Source organism: Tachysurus vachellii, chromosome 18 (genome assembly GCF_030014155.1).
Source record: "Tachysurus vachellii isolate PV-2020 chromosome 18, HZAU_Pvac_v1, whole genome shotgun sequence".
NCBI lineage: Eukaryota > Metazoa > Chordata > Actinopteri > Siluriformes > Bagridae > Tachysurus > Tachysurus vachellii.
Genome location: NC_083477.1, coordinates 16,921,937 through 16,942,024, shown reverse-complemented (window position 1 = coordinate 16,942,024; position 20,088 = coordinate 16,921,937). Strand labels below are relative to the sequence as shown.

At 41.3% G+C, this 20,088-nt stretch overlaps 1 protein-coding gene across 3 annotated transcripts in view; it reads left to right on the top strand.

Moving 5' to 3' along the window:
* slc2a9l2 (solute carrier family 2 member 9, like 2) overlaps window positions 1-9,938 on the top strand; it is a 91,172-nt gene extending 81,234 nt beyond the window's left edge. For 2 of the 3 annotated variants that reach the window (XM_060893044.1, XM_060893043.1), the window contains exons 12-13: window positions 91-218; window positions 9,019-9,938. In XM_060893044.1, the coding sequence (XP_060749027.1) occupies window positions 91-218; window positions 9,019-9,312 (422 nt within the window). In that variant the 3' untranslated portion in view covers window positions 9,313-9,938. The remainder of the gene's footprint in view (window positions 1-90; window positions 219-9,018) is intronic. The other variant, XM_060893045.1, reaches the window with a different exon arrangement.
* The last annotated feature ends 10,150 nt before the right edge of the window (window positions 9,939-20,088 follow it).

The following is a 20,088-nucleotide window of genomic DNA, read 5'->3' as shown; positions in this document are numbered from 1 at the left end:
ATATTAATGATAAATCTCATCTCTATTAGTCTAAGTGACATTTTACACACATACTCTCTCTCTCTCTCTCTCTCTCTCTCTCTCTCTCAGGTGGTATTCCCTTCGTTCTGACTGGTGAGTTGTTTGAGCAAGCGAATCGTCCCGCCGCATTTCTGGTCGCTGGAATTGTGAACTGGCTGGCAAACTTTATCGTAGGCCTCCTCTTCCCTTTCATTCAGGTAGGAGTGTGTGTTTAAACACGAGTTCTACACAGTCTTTACACCACTAATAAAACATATCCATACACACTTTGTTGTCAATATAACAAAATGGCACAACCATTCAATGGGAAATAAACACAGTCGTTATTTCCAGGAGCTGTAAACCTGAAGCTTCTCTGCTTCCAACTCAGTCATCATAACTCATCACACTTCTTCTCTCCCCTATACATTGCCATGTCTCCTTTGTTCCTCTTTTATACTTTTGAATTCTTCTACCCTCTGTTAGCACTACATGTCGAAAGTCCCCGAAAAGGTGAAGTTAGTGCCTAATTACACTAATCCACATTGACCTTGTAAAATTAGACCTAATTTATTTTGGCCAATAATGATACTCAGGTCCTAGTCTGTGAAATTTTTATTTATTTACTTTAGACCATAACACTGTTTTCCACATAATATGGGGCAATTTAGGCAAGTGTGGAGACGTTTTCTGTTAAAAAAGCCTTAACCCGTAACCTGGATATGTCATGAATGCTAACGACTGCATTGAAATGCAGCGAGTGACCAGCACTTATACAGATATTCCTGTAGTGCTTTTAATGTCACTTTGTTAGCCTTGCTGATAAGTGGGTGTTGTTGTGGTAATGTGGGCATGTCGTGTTCTTTGAAGAAAACTAGGTATCGCAGTGGCCATTATAACCGTTGTTGGTCTTCAGTGGTACATTCCAAACTTTTAACCCCCACATCTCAACCCATGTTCCTCCTCGTCACGTCCACCTTTCCTGAGTCATCATCCTAAATAATTATAATTATTTTCTGGAAATTTTTGGCATAATTCTGAACCCTTACTACATTCAAGGCTCCCATCCTCAATCAAAGCTTCAACATATCCTCCTTACAGTACACACAAACTCTAATATTCTGCCCTCCTTGGCAAGATCAACAATTTTAACTGGATGATATCCCAAGGACCACTTTATCTTTACCTTCTCACTGTCTCCTTCTACACCACCACCTCCTGAACACCACAACCCCACAGAACCTCTGTCCTCCTTTGATACTGATTTGATGATACTACTTAAGATGCTTTGGTTTAATTAGTATTGACAGATTCTTGAAGTGTTGGTTCATTTCATACTGCACTGCTGATTTCACCTACGTGTTTTTTTTTAAAGCAAGAACGAGTCGTCTTGTCTCATCACCGAGCAGTCGTCTATATCATTTATCAATTTATCAACTCTAGTCCCTAAGGCCTAATGCTATAGCTTTGAAAGTCTCTGGCACCTGCACACAAGAACTCACTTATTTCAGGTCAAGTGAATGCTGTAGTTCACTTTGTTTCCTATTTCAGAACGGAGCACCTTTAAAGCATCAAAACCAGTTATGTTACTGTATAAAAGTAATCTTCGACTTTGAACTCACAAGTTCGTCACCTCACTCACAAGCTTAGAAAAAAAAAAAACACAAACTAAACGGGCTGGAAACGCTTTTTCATTTCCGATTCTCATTTTATGTGTATTTTTCTAAGCCGAACGTCTCCCAAGGATTTGCACCATATGTTATGTTTTCTCCATAAACCGTGTTCTTTCAGGTTTAGAGCAGCCTTCTCTTTCAGATCACACTTCCATGGCAATGCATGTCCCAGGAGTCCCATAACTATTATGTATTTGGTTACCCAACACTTCAGCATAAAGAAAGCACCCACAATCCATACACACGCCATCATTGGTTGTGCACTTTTTAATTTCACCCCTGAATATGCCGTGCAATTGTAATAAGAGAGGAACTCCTCCATATCCATACTAGTACACTGTACACACACACACACACAAACTATTACAAACGGCTTCCAAATGGAGTTAAACCAACAGAGACTACTTCCTTACACACACACACACACACACTTTTATACTTTCAGACCACAAAGCTGAAAATAAAAACAATTCTGTGGAAACCACAAAGCATTCAGGGTTTATTCACTCTGAGATCAACTCATTTAAACTCGCACACTCCAGATAAAATTCCTTCCTCTTTTTTTTTTTCCCCACCCAATTTACTCTCCTGACACAAATCCAAGGCACCTTACAAACCCACTCCGAATAAATTCTCCTATCTCTACGTGCTTCGTGCTATGGAGCCGTCAAGAAAACATAAAAAGGTATACTCTAGTGTTTCTTCTCAAACAAAGAAAAAAAAAAAACTCTTTGTGTCTGTCTTTCTTACATCTCCCTTGTCTCCTTCTCTCTACCCGTAATTGTACCATGGCAGTCTTCGAGTCGGAACATTTCACCTTCTGCTGTGCTGATGCTTGTCTTAGATAGATTCCTCTCGGTAAAGATTGGTTTAAAAAATCTTTATTAGATTGCCTTCGCTCACACTGAAAGAAAGGAGAGAAATCTACAGTAGATTCTTACTAGATATTTACCTCAATTAAGGTTAAAGAAAGCGAAAATAGAAACTAGGATGTTTGCAACCTCCTTTTGCCAACATTACAGAATATAGAGCAAAAAACCGGTATGCTAATAATTCTGGAGCTGATTGTCGTACACTACTGTGCACTGTGTATATGCTACATATAGTATAGTATGTATATTACATTCAACTCTATCATTCATGACTTGGGACTGAACCAGTGAAAGCATGGTTATGCCAAACATGCTGAATATAAATAGAATTTACTTTGATGCCAGTTGGTTTGGGTAGAGAATAAACACAGGAGTCAAGTATTTGAATGGAGGACAGAGCTCTTTTTAGGGTGTCTCATCTTGCACAAAACTAAAGGAATATAACAGTTCTGTCCCTTGGCTGGTTTTCAGCGCTCCAGCTCCAGCTCTCTCTTGGCATCAGCAGCCGCCTCAATTCGTGCCACCCTTTTCTTATCCAATGTTTACCCAAACTCTCACCTCCAGCAACTCAGGCCAGGGAAGGGGCCATGCTGCAGCCATGCTCTTTTGGTTAGAGAGATTTCAGTTAGCACCAAAACCTGGTTTTTGGCCTTGAGGTTTCAGCGAGCCTTATCTAGGGGATGCCACATGGCCCAATCACACTTCTTTGGCTTGCCATAAGTCCAACCCAACTCTCATGTCCTTTTGCATTTGGACAACCTCTACTCTCTGAGGTGGCAAGAGATTGTCTTCCCAGGGACCAGAGTGAATTGGCCATTTAGACTTACATTACATTACATTTACGGCATTTAGCAGACACCCTTTTCCAGAGTGACTTACAACTGAGCAAATTGAGGGTTAAGGGCCTTGCTCAGGGGCCCAGCAGTGGCAGCATGGTCCTGGGGTACAAGCCCATGACCTTCCGATCAGTAGTCCAACACCTTAACCACTGAGCTACCACCATCAGCACCATAGCAATCCACTGTAACATCATCCACTATAGGCACTTTGTAATTCAGATCTAGACATGAGGAGTAAAAGAGGGCCTGTACCTCTGTCCACCTCTGTGTAGCTGAGTGCCCATTTTGTACAGCTGGTATGGTCATTTGCTGCCTGAACACCCAGTCACTTTCGGGCCCAGCCTGGATTATCCTGAAAAGACATTTGAATGTTGGTGCTCTGGCACAGCTGGCATGACAAAGGATCGCAGCACTGTCTAGGGTATCTTGCATTAATGATGAAGCTCTGCCCATGGGTCAAGAAGGGCTTGAGTTTGCACCTGGCGTAGGCTGGCAAGAGACTTATTAACACTGGTGAAGCAGGAGGACTAATGGCACCATATCTTCTCTAGCTTTTGGCCACCCAAAGGACATTCCCAGTTGTTGAGGTAAGGAATGAGGACACATGGTGGTTTTCTAACGCATAGGCCCCAGATGAGCACTTCATTATGACTCCTCACATAGGAATAATTTGAGTCACAGGAGGTCATTGGGTAAAACCTCTGAGCTGCTGTTCAAAAGGTCACAGGGTCAAGCCGCAACATTGCTGGGCCACTGAGCAAGGCCTTTGCTATGCTGCAGGGCTCCTGTGTTATGGTTGACCCTGTGCTCTGACCCCAGCTTTCTAACAAGCTCAAAAATCTGAACGATTTCACTGTAGATATTAAAGGATAACGGATTCTTCTCTCTCTTCAGCCCTTCCTTCTTTTCACCACTGACTCTTGCCCCATGCTAAAGATAAATTGTTAGCCCTGCTGGGGTTATGTACAGCTGGTTGTTTATCAGGTGCGTGTTGATAGAAATATGGATGCTAATGTTGTCACAAGTGCATCATGTATTCCTGCTCATATCACACCATAAATTCACCAGGTCAGGAGCCATAAGCTGAACGTGTCGGCTGCAGCGATGAGTGAATGCTCACTTTTTTAGCCAACAAAAAATTGCTCTAAAGCATGGATCAGTACTGATATTTATACATAGGACTTATATTTCTTGATCTTTTGTGTTGATTGGTGCATAAAATTGTGTGTGTGTGTTTATGCACATACTTTCCTCAGCGGGAGACTAAATAATTGCTGGGTATAAAATTTGTATATCTACAGTAAAAGATAATTAGAATTGTACAAATGCTTGCGCATGCAAACACAATGTTGTTCCGACTGCTACTTTAACAACTTCGCCATTACGACTCACAGTTTTCTAAAAGAAATCTAAGGTTATTTTAGACTTTAGACACTTAAAACACTGACTCATCATCCTGAATCTTTACCAATTAAATGCTGTCTCTAACATACGTCCCACCCAGGGTCAGGACCTCAGTATCAGTAAAAGCAAAATGATACCATCAGATGCATTCCGGTGTTGATCTTCCAGATCTTCCATCGGCATCAGTGCCGCTGTCCGTAAACCTCGGCTCAAACATTTATGGAAAAAAATAATAAAAAAAACGCTCATTAATGTCAAAAGGCTTGGATGAAAGTGGTGCTGAGAAATCCTCCACACTTGAGAAAATGTTCACAGAGTTCACGAGCTCAGATCGCTAAGTTACCGCGTGCTACTTTGTGTAGATTCTGAGACGGCGCATCTTGAAAGCTATTGACAGTTGGAAAAAAATGACTTTGAATTCCTCTTTCTAAAGGAAATACTAAACCTCTTTCTAAAGCACCGACATACCGTACCTAATTCACGGCTCTGAAACCATTTCATTGGGATGCAGATTAAATAGCAGCTCCTGGCTTCGGACTGGGTTTAATCTGAAAAAGGAGGAGAGGGGAAAAATATATGTCACATCACCATTTGTCAGCTCTAACCTTGAAATGACAGGGTTATTAGACCAGCACTGGGGGTGCGATTTAACATTACACATTATCTCTTTAAATATCAGGAATGAAATAAAACTCTATGAATTTTCTGTTGCCATAAATCACATTATAAAGCAACGTTAAATTCAGGTTTCAGTGATTCATCATGCCAAGAGAGAACATATAAAAGTCACAGCACGCACTGAACTGTGTGTGTGTGTGTTGGGGTGTGTGTGTGTGTGTGTGTTGGTGTGTGTGTGTGTGTGTGTGTGTTGGTGTGTGTGTGTGTTGGTGTGTTGGTGTGTGGGTGTGTGGGTGCGTGTGTTGGGGTGTGTGTGTGTGTTGGTGTGTGTGTGTGTGTGTGTGTTGGTGTGTGTGTGTGTTGGTGTGTGTGTGTGTTGGGGTGTGTGTGTGTTGGTGTGTGTGTGTGTGTGTGTGTGTGTGTGTGTGTTGGAGTTTGTGTGTTGTGTGTGTGTGTGTGTGTGTTGGTGTGTGTGTGTGTGTTGGAGTGTGTGTGTTGGTGTGTGTGTGTGTGTTGGAGTGTGTGTGTTGGGGTGTGTGTGTGTGTGGGTGGGTGTGTGTGTTGGGGTGTGTGTGTGTGTGTGTGTGTGTGTGTGTGTTGGTGTGTGTGTGTGTGTGTGTGTGTTGGAGTGTGTGTGTGTTGGAGTGTGTGTGTGTTGGAGTGTGTGTGTGTTGGTGTTGGTGTGTGTGTGTGTTGGTGTGTGTGTGTGTTGGTGTGTGTGTGTGTTGGAGTGTGTGTGTGTTGGAGTGTGTGTGTGTTGGAGTGTGTGTGTGTTGGAGTGTGTGTGTGTTGGAGTGTGTGTGTGTTGGTGTTGGTGTTGGTGTTGGTGTGTTTGTGTGTTGGTGTGTGTGTGTTGGTGTGTGTGTGTGTGTGTGTGTGTTGGAGATCAGGTGTTTTGGTCTTTGTAAAAACACGAGTAAGAATCCCAAAATGACAGAAATACCTGACAGTTTGACCTTGAGGTGGACATTTGGTTAGATAAGTGCATCTTTGTGTGTGTGTGTGTGTGTGTGTGTGTGTGTGTGTGTGTGTGTGTGTGTGTGTGTGTAAAAGAAACAGATTGGAATAGCCAGCAGAATGTACATATCACCATGGAAACAGGAGATGTGATGGTTCTGGAGACTGTGTGTATGTGTAAATCATAAATACAGATAGGTTAAGGTTTTTTTTTTCTCTATTAAATCTAGCAGAACATACTCAGGCTCGTGTGTGTGTGTGTGTGTGTGTGTGTGTGTGTGTGTGTGTGTGTGTGTGTGTGTGTGTGTGTGTGTGTGTGTGAAAGAAGCTCTTTTTCATAGGATTATTCTCTTTGACCAATAACCGGAGGATTTTTTTGGGTCATAAATCTGATAAATCCTCATTAATCTCCCTGACATTGTGTGTAAAAAGCCCACGCAATGCGATAGATGCCTGTCGTGTTCGTCTGTCCAGGTTTTCAGTGCATCACTGTGCCCTCTTATAACATCCCATTCTTAAAAGAGAATGACATTCTATTAGGACCTGAATAATGAGTTTTTTTTTTTATTCCGTGCCATTTACTCAACCAGCAGGAACGGGTTATAACGTAAGAGATCACAGCCCTCGATTACTGAATGAAGACAATAGTGACACTGCTACGTTTGAGAGATAACGTATAGAGCTTTTCAGATCCCTCGCATGTCATCCAGGCATCTCGTTTGGATCAAAAGTAGCTGAACGCAGCTGTTGGACCTTACTGTGAATTCCTGACTCGTAGAAAACACGAGCATGAAAACGGGCTGTCTTGTTTCCGTGCACGCCTACAAAGCCACAAAAGAAATGACACATCACAGAACTTTGAATGGTGTCAGGAACGAGAGCGTAAGGTCATAAGAGCAATAACCTGAAAGCTGATAGTTTCACACAAAAGAGAGACAGAACGCTATAATACAGCAGGAACAGATAGCACTCAGATTCCTACTTGCTCTGTGAAATATATCATTGAACTTTTTACTCATTCGTATATATGTATTATTTGTTGCAAAAATTTCTACAGGGTTCATTGATTTACTTGATGTTTAAAACTCTGATTTTATACCTGTGACATCATAAGACTTTTTTTTTGTCTTTCTCTCCGTTCCATTCCAAAGCCCAATCTGGCTGAAGCAAGTTTTCTTGTAACGTCTTAGTTCTTATTTGAGAAATTAGTTGTTTCTATGGCAACACAAGGAGAGCATCTTATTTTTTTTTTGGATAGGAATGTCTGATGTGTCCTTAGTTTTCTGACTGGTGATTAAAAGCTCAAAGAACATTGTGGTTGGTGTCTGACTTGCTGTTCTGGTCACTGAATGCAGAAGGTTATGTAGGTAGTCACGGTTCTGAGAGTAATGGTGTTTTCACACTTGGGGCCAAATACTTGAGTCTGCACCGATTCTGGGCTTTCAAACAACAACAACATTAACACTTCACTAATCCTACTGAAGTCAGGGCTGAAATGGCCATGAATCTGGGGGGGGATAAAAATTCAAGTGTGAAAATTACCCAGTTGGAAGGTGGCTTCAGTTGGGAAGCGACACAGAATTCCAATTTGCAGTATTCCCGTCTGTGCGCCAACAGCAATAATCTCATTGCGACCGTGAATTGTTCCCATCACATCACGCTCGTCCTCCCCCTTACAGTAGCTACATATGTAACCTTCATTCGCTTCCTTCAGAGGAAGGAATATATCGAAGCCATGCCTAAACATGATGGCATGGATGCACGTCCTTGTCGCTCCTACTCCACTGCTCTTCTGATATGGATGACGAGCCCTGAGCATCCAGGCAACAAGGGGACAGCATAACATTCCCAGGTTTAGGAGGTACTGCAGTCGCAATTGCCAGATACAGAAAGATACTGAAAGACCTTCTAGATCCAGAACAGGCCAATTTTCTCTTAAAATGATTAAGAAGGTACTGTATTTCAGTAGAGTATTTCAGTGTAAGTCTCTAAAATAACGTGGCCCTTCATATCATACCTCAATTCCTCCAAGTTCTGGAAATTGAATTCAGGCTCATTTAGTGCAGGTAATCCAGCCTTTGTTGGGCTGCATGAGGCTGGACATCGAGCAAACTACGCAACTGAATGAATAGTTTAATTGAAGGGACTCACATCAGTGAAAAGAGCACATCAGCTCTTTTATATTCTTCATCATAATGCACAAATATGCGTGAAGAAGTCGAGCAGCTATCGAGGCTGCTAATGACTCTACTGTCAACGTACACTGCTTTAAAACAAAAGAAACAAAGCATTGCAAAAAGTCTCATCAAGAGGAGAATGGGAAAGAGGACGAGTGTGTGAAAGCAGGGACCACTTACAGGCTACCCAGGTGACAACGTTGCTACTGATATTTTGTAAGGAAACAAGCCCACAGGAGTCCTCCACTCGCTTCTAAATGAAACCGAGCGAGCGAGTCCAGGACATAAAGCCGTGCCATTACGTGTCAGCTAAATCCATACTGTAGCTCTAAAGAAGTAAATAGAATGAAGCTAGGCAACAATATATATTTCTTTAAATAAAATACATGTTGGAAATTAATTCTAGGTATTTTATTGACTTGATTAACTGATTGATTAATTGACTTGATATGGCATGCCCTGTGTCTCTGTGTCGCAGGAGTCTCTTCAGAACTATGCTTTCTTGGTCTTCGTCTTCGTCTGCGTCTTTGCCGCCATCTACATCGTCGTCGTCCTACCAGAGACCAAGAACAAAACCTTCATGGAAATCAGTCAGAGTTTTGCCAAGATCAATAACATCCCTCAGCTGGTAGAAGCAGAGATGGAGGATGTCCTGGATGTCCAACCAGAAAAAAACAATACACTGAGCCTGAACGCTGGAACTGTTAACGGTAAACATTCTGTCGGGAATCATGTAGCTAACGGCGAAGTGCAATCAGAGAGCTGCTTCTAAACCTGTACCCTCGCCACAGGTAACCGTTCACCTGCATGACACGGTTATAGTTATATAAAAGTGCAGAAATAAATTCTTTACATAACGGTACGCTGCTGTTCATTTTATTTACAAATTTGCTAACACGGGTGTGAAGTTAATTTTATTTACATACCTTTTAATGAATTAATTTTAGGTCATGCTGTGGTTGTTGGTGAAACGCCATCAAGCCAGCTAACATTCATATATACGTAGCACTTACATGATGAATAGGAACTATTCCCCCTTTTTATTTAACATCTCTCCATCGCAAATATTGTCTCATTGTTGCTGCTTTGTTAAAACATTTTCCGATGTTTACAATAATTAGTGCTATAATATAATAAACATGCTATAATAAGTTCAATTTTCATAGTGTTGAAACATTTAGTGTTTTGAATACATTTGTATGGGAAATGGGAAAATTTGTTGTTGTAATATTGTTCTAATGTTGTTCTAATATTGTTGTAATACAAAGTTGCACATGTACAGTGTATCACAGTATACAGTAGACTTCTGTATATTGTACTGTAATAATAATGCTAATATTCACAACCCGAACGATCCGAGGAACGGTCGACAAGCAGCAGTATAGAGTTCTCTCTGATATTTTTAAATGAAATAAAATGTAATGTGCAGAAATGTCCAGCTACGACTAACTGATTCTTCTAGCGATGAAAACGATGCCAGTGAATGTACGGACTCGTCTATCAAAATATTCCGATGGCAGACACGAGGTTGTAATCCATGTAAATCTACGTTTTTATGCTGTCTTTTTTAAAATAATAAGAAAAAGAACTTTATATTCGATTATGACTAATGATCAAATTGTTGTTTTTTTTTTGTTTTGGTTTTTTAAATCAGTGCATCAATCCGCATCATCTCCGTTAAATCCGTTTTGCACTCAAATCCATCAGTGAACAGTATATACTGTAACTTCAACAAGACATCACGTTATGATTAGAATGAATTTCAGATGAGGATGGTTTGTATCGAGGTTTCGTCCTCGTATCCTCTCGGGCAGTTTTTCCCTTAATGCCACCGTCGCCTATGGCTTGCTCATTAGCGTTAAATTTATCTAGTTATTATTTATATAAATCCGCTTTTTGACTGCGTCCACTGTTAAAAATGAACTGAACTGAACTACTGGCAAACAAATAGGAAAAAAGTTCTTGACGTTACAGTATGGCTTACCCTGTTTTTGCACAATTTGTAATAATAGCCTGAGTGGAGTTTTTCTAGTTTATAGTGGTTCTAGCTAGCGACGTTATCAGAAGGGTAGTTTAGCTGTGAAAAACACAGATTATGTTATATGAGCTGTTAACGCTCCTGAACTGGGTGGCATGTGTCATGTTTGTGATTTTGGAAGTGTTTCCACTGCACTTTCTGCAATCACTTCAAACTTTGATGAACCGGACCACTCACAGGAGAAAGTGCAGGTCTCTGACGTTTGGTTACTATACATATAAATCCATTTATGAATAAATTTAGATTTGTACTGAAATTCTGCTATTTGGGGAGAGTTTTTATAAGCGAAGAGAGAAAAGAGTAGAAATGGGTAATGCACAGCACCTTTATATTGCGTGTTTATCCATCGGGATTATCAGGATTATTCATCCAGATATGACGCTGTGAGCCTTTCCTGAGCCTGAGCAATGGAACGAGAGTAGATCAGAAGTCTGGAAAAATGAACTTGGAACTTTGTGTATTCTATGTACAATAGTATGCAGCATTGTTAATAAAGGAAAGCCAGGCTGTGTGTGAGTATATATATATATATATATATATATATATATATATATATATATATATATATATATATATATATATAAATAAACATATATAAAACATAAGTTTTTTCCATAGTATTTCATAGACATGGAAAAAAACTTATGTAACACACACAAAACATAGTCTCATGTCCTAAAATCCAGTTGGATATTAAATCAGATTTAAAACCACCCTGTGCTTGTCCTGTAAGAGTTATATATATATATATATATATATATATATATATATATATATATATATATATATACGTATATATGTATATGTATATATATATATATATATTTTTTTTTTTTTTGCACTGTCAGATTACAGGATGCTGTTGCACCACTATAGCTTAGATAACTTGAAGCCATTAGCCAGGTTTGCTAGCATGTTAGTGTCATAGACGTAATTGATTTTCGACATAGGAACTCACCGAATCAGGACATGCAGAACACAGAAATTAGATTTATTCTGACTTTATTAAATCAGTGGGTTTTAATTGGGCTGCTCTAAATATAAATACAGACGGTTTTAGTCCGGTCAGTCTCCCAGAGCGGAGACAAGTTCGGACGTTTTCACTCTGGAGACGACAGTTTAATCAGGTGCACAGCAGATGGGAGAGAGGGAGGGAAAGACAGAGAGATGGAGAGATGAGGAATTGGATGTTGATGGTGTGTGGGTGTGGGTGTGTGTGTGTGTGTGTGTGTGGGTGTGTGGGTGGGAGTGTGAGTTAGAGAGCGAGTCAGGGTAAGAGTGTGTGAGTAAGTATATAAGTGAATGTAATTAACATAAAGTAGCTCTTTTTTCGTTGATGCCTTAGGTTTCACCTCTAGACCAGAATCCCATGAACATTTTAACAGAACTCTTCAGGGATAAGCGGTTTGCATGTCCCCAAAACACTGAGTCATATTTGCATGACACTAAACGTGAAGCTAAACTGTGTCTGAGGCCCTCTAGTGGCTGGCTGCACTTTTAAGCCCCGCCCATTCCCATGATGTCGCGAAGAGACTGAGCACAATTGTGAATTTAAGTTACACCTCCACAAATGATTTTCTGGAGTTCAGTTTGCCTTCATATTCTGATGAGCGGGGATGCAGTTTGTAGTGAAGACGTGTCTTTTTCTGCTATAAACTGTAACTAAGGAGTTCAACTGTGTAGTAAAACCCTTGTCTGCTGTGTGACCATTAAAATGACATCATATAAACTGGGATTTAAATACATGGACTGTAAGAGCTGTATCTCTCATCCTGTACAAGCATTACTGAACTTCCTGCAGGGTTACAACCTGGAACCGAAATGGACCTAATTGGGATTTTATGTCTCGACTCTATTCGGGAGTGAACAGAGGTACATCTATTGAGATTATGTAAGACTTTAATTGCACAGCAATGAACTCCATTCAACTAATTTACACTGACATTACAATTACATTTATGGCATTTGGCTGGCAACTGATCCTTTTGGGGGCGAATACTTATGCATCAGGAACTTTTACATTTGTAAACACTTGTAAATGTTGGACACTATATGGATTTTATCTCCATATCATCTCGAAAGTTCTAGCCTTTTCTAGACAGTACGATAGCTCAGGCCTTAATCGGAACGATATCGCTCTTAGTGTTGTCGATTGTTCCACGTAACGAAAAATAAATATCTTCTACGTCTTTCTTGAGACGTCCTCTACCTTTTCAAAGCCTAACCAAAGGAAGCAAACATCATCTCATCCCTGCACTGCAGTGGCATGTTAAATCCTCACAATAAATGATGCGCAGAAGTTGTAATCAGTTTTAGTGTCATTATGGCCAGAGAAATTTGTTTTAATGAAACAACCAATTGATCAAAGATTACACAGATACATGGATAGATGGATGGATGGACAGACAGCAAGGTAGATAAGCAGAGGTAAATTATGGAATCCAGAACTGCAGATCTTTATTGAAATTTAATTAAAAAAAATACATCAGGACTCACCGACTTTCACGCTTTAACCCCCCAGTGTTCAAACTAAATGTACACCCATGAGCAAGAGATCAAGTCAACAATCATGGCTACTGTTTATTGGAGAAAAAAAAAGCAGATACGATGACTAGAGGTCATGCCAAAATCTATATCCATGACAAGACGGATACAGGACGAGACTGGAAAACAGCTCCAACATGAGATCAACCAGGAGAACCTGAACTCATATTATAGTATACTTCTCTGTCTAGATACCGTAGGTAAGGGGCATTTGCCTCAACCTGTATTTTAGTTAGCAAGGGAAGTATAGTGTAGTTAGGATTTTGGTTTCAATTTTGTTTGTAGATGAGCGTAACTAAACGAAAGCAGTGTTAGCTAAGCAGCTTTTTGGTTTCCTGTTTTTCTTTACTCTGGCGCCACCATTGTCTAGTCCCGTCTGCTGTAGTAGTTTTGTATATTATTGTAGATATTATTCTAAATAAAATTGATGTCACATTCAACACAAATCAACACAAATATGGTGTCCACTAATGTTATTACTGTTGTTGGTTATTATGGTTAATTGTTGTACGGAACCGATTAGCCTTTTCCATCCTTTCCACAGCCAGCTTGGTACTCACCAGTCGCTGACCCTGAGAACCCCCTAGACTTAACTCGGGGTCGTAACATCCGATAACAACCCTGAAGTGGATTATTTTCCTTTACCAACATGTCCCAAAGTGTTTTACGACTTCTATACCTCAAGGACCTGCCAATGTTTTAGTTTATTAATTACTGTCTAGCACAATTGCCCATCGCCTCACAAGTTGAGGGTTCAATTCCTGCCTTAACCATGTATCCAGGGTCTCCCTGTGCTTTGAAGGTTTCCTACCCAGTCCAAATATATATTTTGTAAGCATACGTTGTAAGCTGTCTGGCATCACTAAATTGACTAGAGTGTGTGAATTGGTGTGAGCGCAATTGTGTCCTTTGGTGGGTTGCCACCCCGTCCAGGGTTCTTCCTGACTAGGGTGCCCCCAGACCTCTGGCATAGACTCCAGGCTCCCTGTGACCCTTTGTAGTGGTACAAAAAAATAGATGGACAGAACATCTATAAACATCCTTCACCAGTCACTTTCCTCTGCAGTTCAGTTAACAACAAAAAAGCAGCTACCAAGCATTCAGGCACCTTGTGAAGCATTGGGATGAATTGAAAGGTTGATTGTGAGCCAGGCTCTCTCATCAACATCAGCACCTGACCTCACAAACAGGCTTTTGATTGAACAAGCACAAACATCCACAGACACACTCCAGAATATTGTAGAAAACCTTCCCAGAAGAGAGGAACTCCATATGAATGGCTGTAGTTTTGGAATAGGATGTCCTACAAGATCATATACTGTACAGGGGGGCGGGGGATGGGGGGAATCATGTTTCCATCTATTTTTAGCCACACACCCATACAATTGATCAATTTTCTGCCAGTGTATTTAGAATCAGCAGTTCTAGAGAAAGTGTATTAGGGTGTAAGCGATAAGTCGACTTTATCGACTTGTCAGGGTACTATTTGTTCTCCACCAAAGTAAGGCGAGGCTATCAATCTTCTCCAGTTACATTCCCATTCCCAGAACTTCAGTCCCAAATATGGACACTGCAATCGAAAAGCAATAAGTGAAATAAATTTTACTTAAAGTTTTAATAGTTCTAAAATGGAGGTGCATCATACCACCATGAAGATTATTCAGATTAAATGTCTACAACACAAATGGATATCACAGGCATGCTGGGCTGTACCGGTGTCCACTCTTGACCAGGTTTCAGAATCGCAGCTATTACACAATCAACATCTCACACAAACAAAGCATGATAGAGAAGGAACCAATCAGCAAACAGAGTGATTTAAGGACAGGAAGCTATGACTATATAAGGCAAGCAGGGTGTTTTAAAGGGGATAAAGTGCTGGTTTAGTGGAAGCGGTTTCGGTCAGGAGCTAACAAATCTTTTACGAAATCATGAATATAAACAATGTGATTTGGAATGCAGCCTTCTTTGTAGTGCATCTTTTTATTCCTTGTCTTTCCACATTTTCTTTTCTGATATTTTTCAGTGGCTGTTGTATTTATTCGGCTGTATTGTTGTGCCACCTGCTCCTTCGCCCTCGCTGAGCTCTCCTAAGTTATTCTGACGTTGTCATCGCAACCGATTCAGTATGCGTCACCATACACACACAGACACACATACACACACACACACACACACACACACACACACACAAACAATCTGGAATGTTTTATAATCTGCTCACCTTGTCATTGGCTCACAGCTGGTTCACTTGGCATCCAAATCTTGTTCACTCACCCTTATCTGTCCCTCTTTCAAAAGATATGCATTTTATCCTCGGCATTTCCCATCATGCGTTGCTCGGGTTGAACCCTTTCATCGATCTCTCTCAAAATGTCTGAACCGAACCGCTATGTGGTGCGCTGTTTTGGTTGTCGATTATTTTGCAATTGCATTTCTGAAAGCCACAGGTATATCCAGCGCCCTTCAGAATGCCCATGATGCACCATGGCATTTGAATATATAGTGTGTGATGATGATGATAATGGTATGTTTGCGATGCTATTAGTGTAGACTCTGTTGTAAATACAGGGTGTGTAGTTTAGGACACATCTAAAGTGACACTTTGTGATGGTGTTTGTGACAGTTTGATGAAACAGATCCATTACTGAACGCGCTCGTGCTGCCCCCGATTACTGCACTAGCTAGTTTAACACGAGCAAATAGCGTTCAGGATTCTTCCTCATTATGGTTTCTCATTTCCACTTGTCCAGCTGTGCATGAGGCAGGTAAATAGTGTGTGTTAGGCTGCCTAGTCTTCATCCATCAGCGAGCAGTGCAGCTTCATTATCAGGGACAAGATGTCCTCCATGTGTGTGTGACACTAATGATTTCTGGTGCACTATAGGTGTCCTCGCAGAGACGCTGGTGTGTGTAAGTAGAAGTGACAGAGCGGACAGTATGTGCAGCACTCTGATAAAGCTTTGCCCTTTCTCTGTCTGTCTCTCTGCCTCTCTCTCTCTCCCTCCTTCTCTTTCTCTCTCCTCCTCTCAGGATAGCTTTTGGTATGAAATATTACATAGCATAAAATACCACAAGAATCGGATATTTTATGGTTATGTTTATTAAGCCATACAGTACAAGAACACTTTCTAAAGTATTTGAATCATCCTCCAACATTTTGGCAACATCATTTTTTTTCTGCATGTATTTACAGTTAATGTTGTGGAACGTCCTCTAGACAAGATATTGCCAGGTACGCGGCTATTAACAACCGTTTGCTCACCAGCTTTCCTTTACAAGTTTTTCCTTACAGAAAATCCATATCGGTTAGACTACATTTCCAATCTATCTAGTAATTATCCCTGGTGAATGAGCTGCTGTTTCTATAGAAGTGATAAGATAGAATGAATGTATTAAATATGAACCTATCACTAGCCACCGCTATCATCAGATACTTTGCTGCCACACAAAATGTATCTACGCCTTCTGACCAATCGGTGTGAAGAATTCTACAGCGCTGTAGTATAGGACAACCATAAGAATAATAATAGTAAGAGTGTCAGAGTGTGTGTTAAGGGTCTGAGGAATGTGATAAGGGGGTCACTGCTGACCAGATATTATTCTCAGCACAGCAGTGACACTGACATGCTGGTGTGTATAGTGTTATCAGACACAGCAGCTCTGTTAAGAAATATCTGGTAAGCGGTGGTCTCCAGTGGTGGATGGAATAGAAGGAGCTTGTAAACTGAGAAACAGTATATTAGTACTCCAAATACAGTGGAGTATAGGAGTTCTCCCAATATTGAGCAGTACAGGGGTCGGGGCGCTGTAGAGTACAGGGGTCGGGGTGCTGTAGAGTACAGGGGTCGGGTGCTGTAGAGTACAGGGGTCGGGGTGCTGTAGAGTACAGGGGTCGGGGTGCTGTAGAGTACAGGGGTCGGGGTGCTGTAGAGTACAGGGGTCGGGGTGCTGTAGAGTACAGGGGTCGGGGTGCTGTAGAGTACAGGGGTCGGGGTGCTGTAGAGTACAGGGGTCGGGGTGCTGTAGAGTACAGGGGTCAGGGTGCTGCAGAGTACAGGGGTCGGGGTGCTGCAGAGTACAGGGGTACAAGTGCTGTAGAGTACAGGGGTCGGGTGCTGTAGAGTACAGGGGTCGGGGTGCTGTAGAGTAAAGGGGTCAGGTGCTGCAGAGTACAGGGGTGGGGTGCTGCAGAGTACAGGGGTCGGGGTGCTGCAGAGTACAGGGGTCGGGGTGCTGCAGAGTAAATGGGTCGGGGTGCTGCAGAGTAAATGGGTCAGGGTGCTGTAGAGTACAGGGGTACAAGTGCTGTAGAGTACAGGGGTCGGGTGCTGTAGAGTACAGGGGTTGGGGTGCTGCAGAGTACAGGGGTCGGGGTGCTGTAGAGTACAGGGGTCGGGTGCTGCAGAGTAAATGGGTTGGGGTGCTGTAGAGTACAGGGGTACAAGTGCTGTAGAGTACAGGGGTCGGGGTGCTGTAGAGTACAGGGGTTGGGGTGCTGCAGAGTACAGGGGTCGGGGTGCTGTAGAGTACAGGGGTCGGGTGCTGCAGAGTAAATGGGTTGGGGTGCTGTAGAGTACAGGGGTACAAGTGCTGTAGAGTACAGGGGTCGGGTGCTGTAGAGTACAGGGGTCGGGTGCTGTAGAGTACAGGGGTCGGGTGCTGTAGAGTACAGGGGTACAAGTGCTGTAGAGTACAGGGGTCGGGTGCTGTAGAGTACAGGGGTCAGGGTGCTGTAGCGTATAGTACATACATATATGTTGTGCTTTGCTATGAATGCATTATTGAAAACAACAATTTAATTCAAATTCCTGAAATATATTTCAGCAAAATGCCGTTTTTTTTTCTGCCATCTTGTCTTGTCTATGCTCTTACAGAGTTGTTTTAACAGGTCTGAGGTCAAGAGGTCTGAAATCCTGTTAGTGTACTAATGTTAAGCTTTGATCAAGTTATGTGCAGAAAAGGCTAAAGCGAAGAGCACATTAGTTAACAGTTAACTGATCAACAGTTTAGTTTGTAAACATTAACTGCTAAAATGCCCATGATGCTCCACAGAAGGAAATCTCTAAATGCTAAATTCACTTCTTTGGATATTGCATATGTATAGTGTGTGTTTGTGTGTGTAAAATAACTATTTACATACACACCCCTTTATTTTTATTTCTATTTATCTTTAAACCTTTTATTGCACTATGTTTTGATGTAGTTTTGATTTCTTTGATGATGCTCCACTTTCGTGCACTGCTGCGTCCACCTGAATTTCCCTTACAGGGGATTAATGAAGATACATCTCTCACGTTTCATCTCTTCCTTGATGTAAAAAGTTTATTTCTGTGAGGAAGTATTTTAAAAAAAGAATGACAAATTGAATCTGAAGTGGTGTTTTCTATTTGTGGATCTATAGACTGTGACTTTAATTCAAATGAAAATGCAAATCTCCTGTTCTTGCTTGTCGATTGTGACCGACATCTCTACCAAATATAAACACAACCAAATATAGTGTCCCAGCCCAACACTGACTGACAGGTTTCTGTGCGAGACAATGGAAATGCAGACATCAGGTGAATTGCGTTTGAATTTTGGAAAGCTCTATACGTGAAGCCTAGGAAGTGAAACAACAGACGGGGTACCTGCTATTGTTATTTGGATATGACAGGGTCATACCTTATAAGTCAAGGGAAATACTGTATAACTGCGAATTTACTTTGCAATCGAAAAAGCAAACAGTGATGCAGATTATTTTAAAATATGTTCAGAAAATACTTCCATGCTTAATTGAAGAAAGGTTATAGTTACTGTTACTGCTATATTTATAGTGTATACTTTTTTTATATACATTGTATAGAGGGCTCTCAAGTTTTGAGGACAGGCAAGAGTGACGTATTATAAATATGTCCACCATACAACCCCCCCAACTCCCCAAGAAAAGTTATGACATAAAACATTCCAAAACTTAATATTTGAATTAAACAAAACATATTAAATTATACATTGTAGTGCTGGTGGTCAATAGACTTATTTTTCTGAGATTTAATTTATGATAAATTCATTATTTTATAAAATGTCATAAAGCCGAGACGCCATCTTAGGGCCCCCAGTTTGAGAACCACTGGTCTATACTACTTGTTCTGAGCAGGCGTTGTCAGTGAACTGGGGCCCCCTGGCACCATCTCAGGGCCCCCAGTTTGAGAACCACTGGCCTAGACTACATGTTCTGAACAGGTGTTGTCAGTGAACCGGGGCCCCCTGGCACCATCTCAGGGCCCCCAGTTTGAGAACCACTGGCCTAGACTACTTGTTCTGAGCAGGTGTTGTCAGTGAACAGGCTGTAAAACTGTTGGCTAAGTTACAGACACTCATGAAAACTGATGCTGATTATCTGTGAAACATCTCTAACAGCAGTCAAAATGTCACTGTTTGTGTCAAACAAGTTGTGAATTTGTTGTAACGTTACAAAAGGAGATCATGACTTACTCTGTGCTCAAAGTGATGCTCACAGCTCCAGTGGTTTTCTCTGTGGGTGAACGAGGATGATGATGAACAATTCCAGGATTTGCTTTTTTTTCATTGGTTGTTCATTGGTTAAATCTTACCCAGATACAATAGTGCTATTTTCTGATTGGCTATTGTGTAGCCTCTTTTTTTTGATTGGCTGATAAGTGTCAGGTTCTACTAAGAACTCCATGGGAGACGCGCTTGATTCCTGCCCGGTTCCATAGAGACAGCGGTGCGGACTGATACATTTTGGGCGCTGTGGCATATTAAATATATGATAGAGCCCTGGGATAGGATATTCTCCCAGACAGACAGATGGACGGACGGAGGGAGAGACAGACAGACTATCATCAAAAAGACATGTCATAAGGGCAGTTTGTTGTTTGAATCATAGTTGCAGAGTTATGATGCAAGTTTGTGCACGTTTTGGACTTAAAGACGGTTTAGGTCATGAGGCACATGAATCCAACA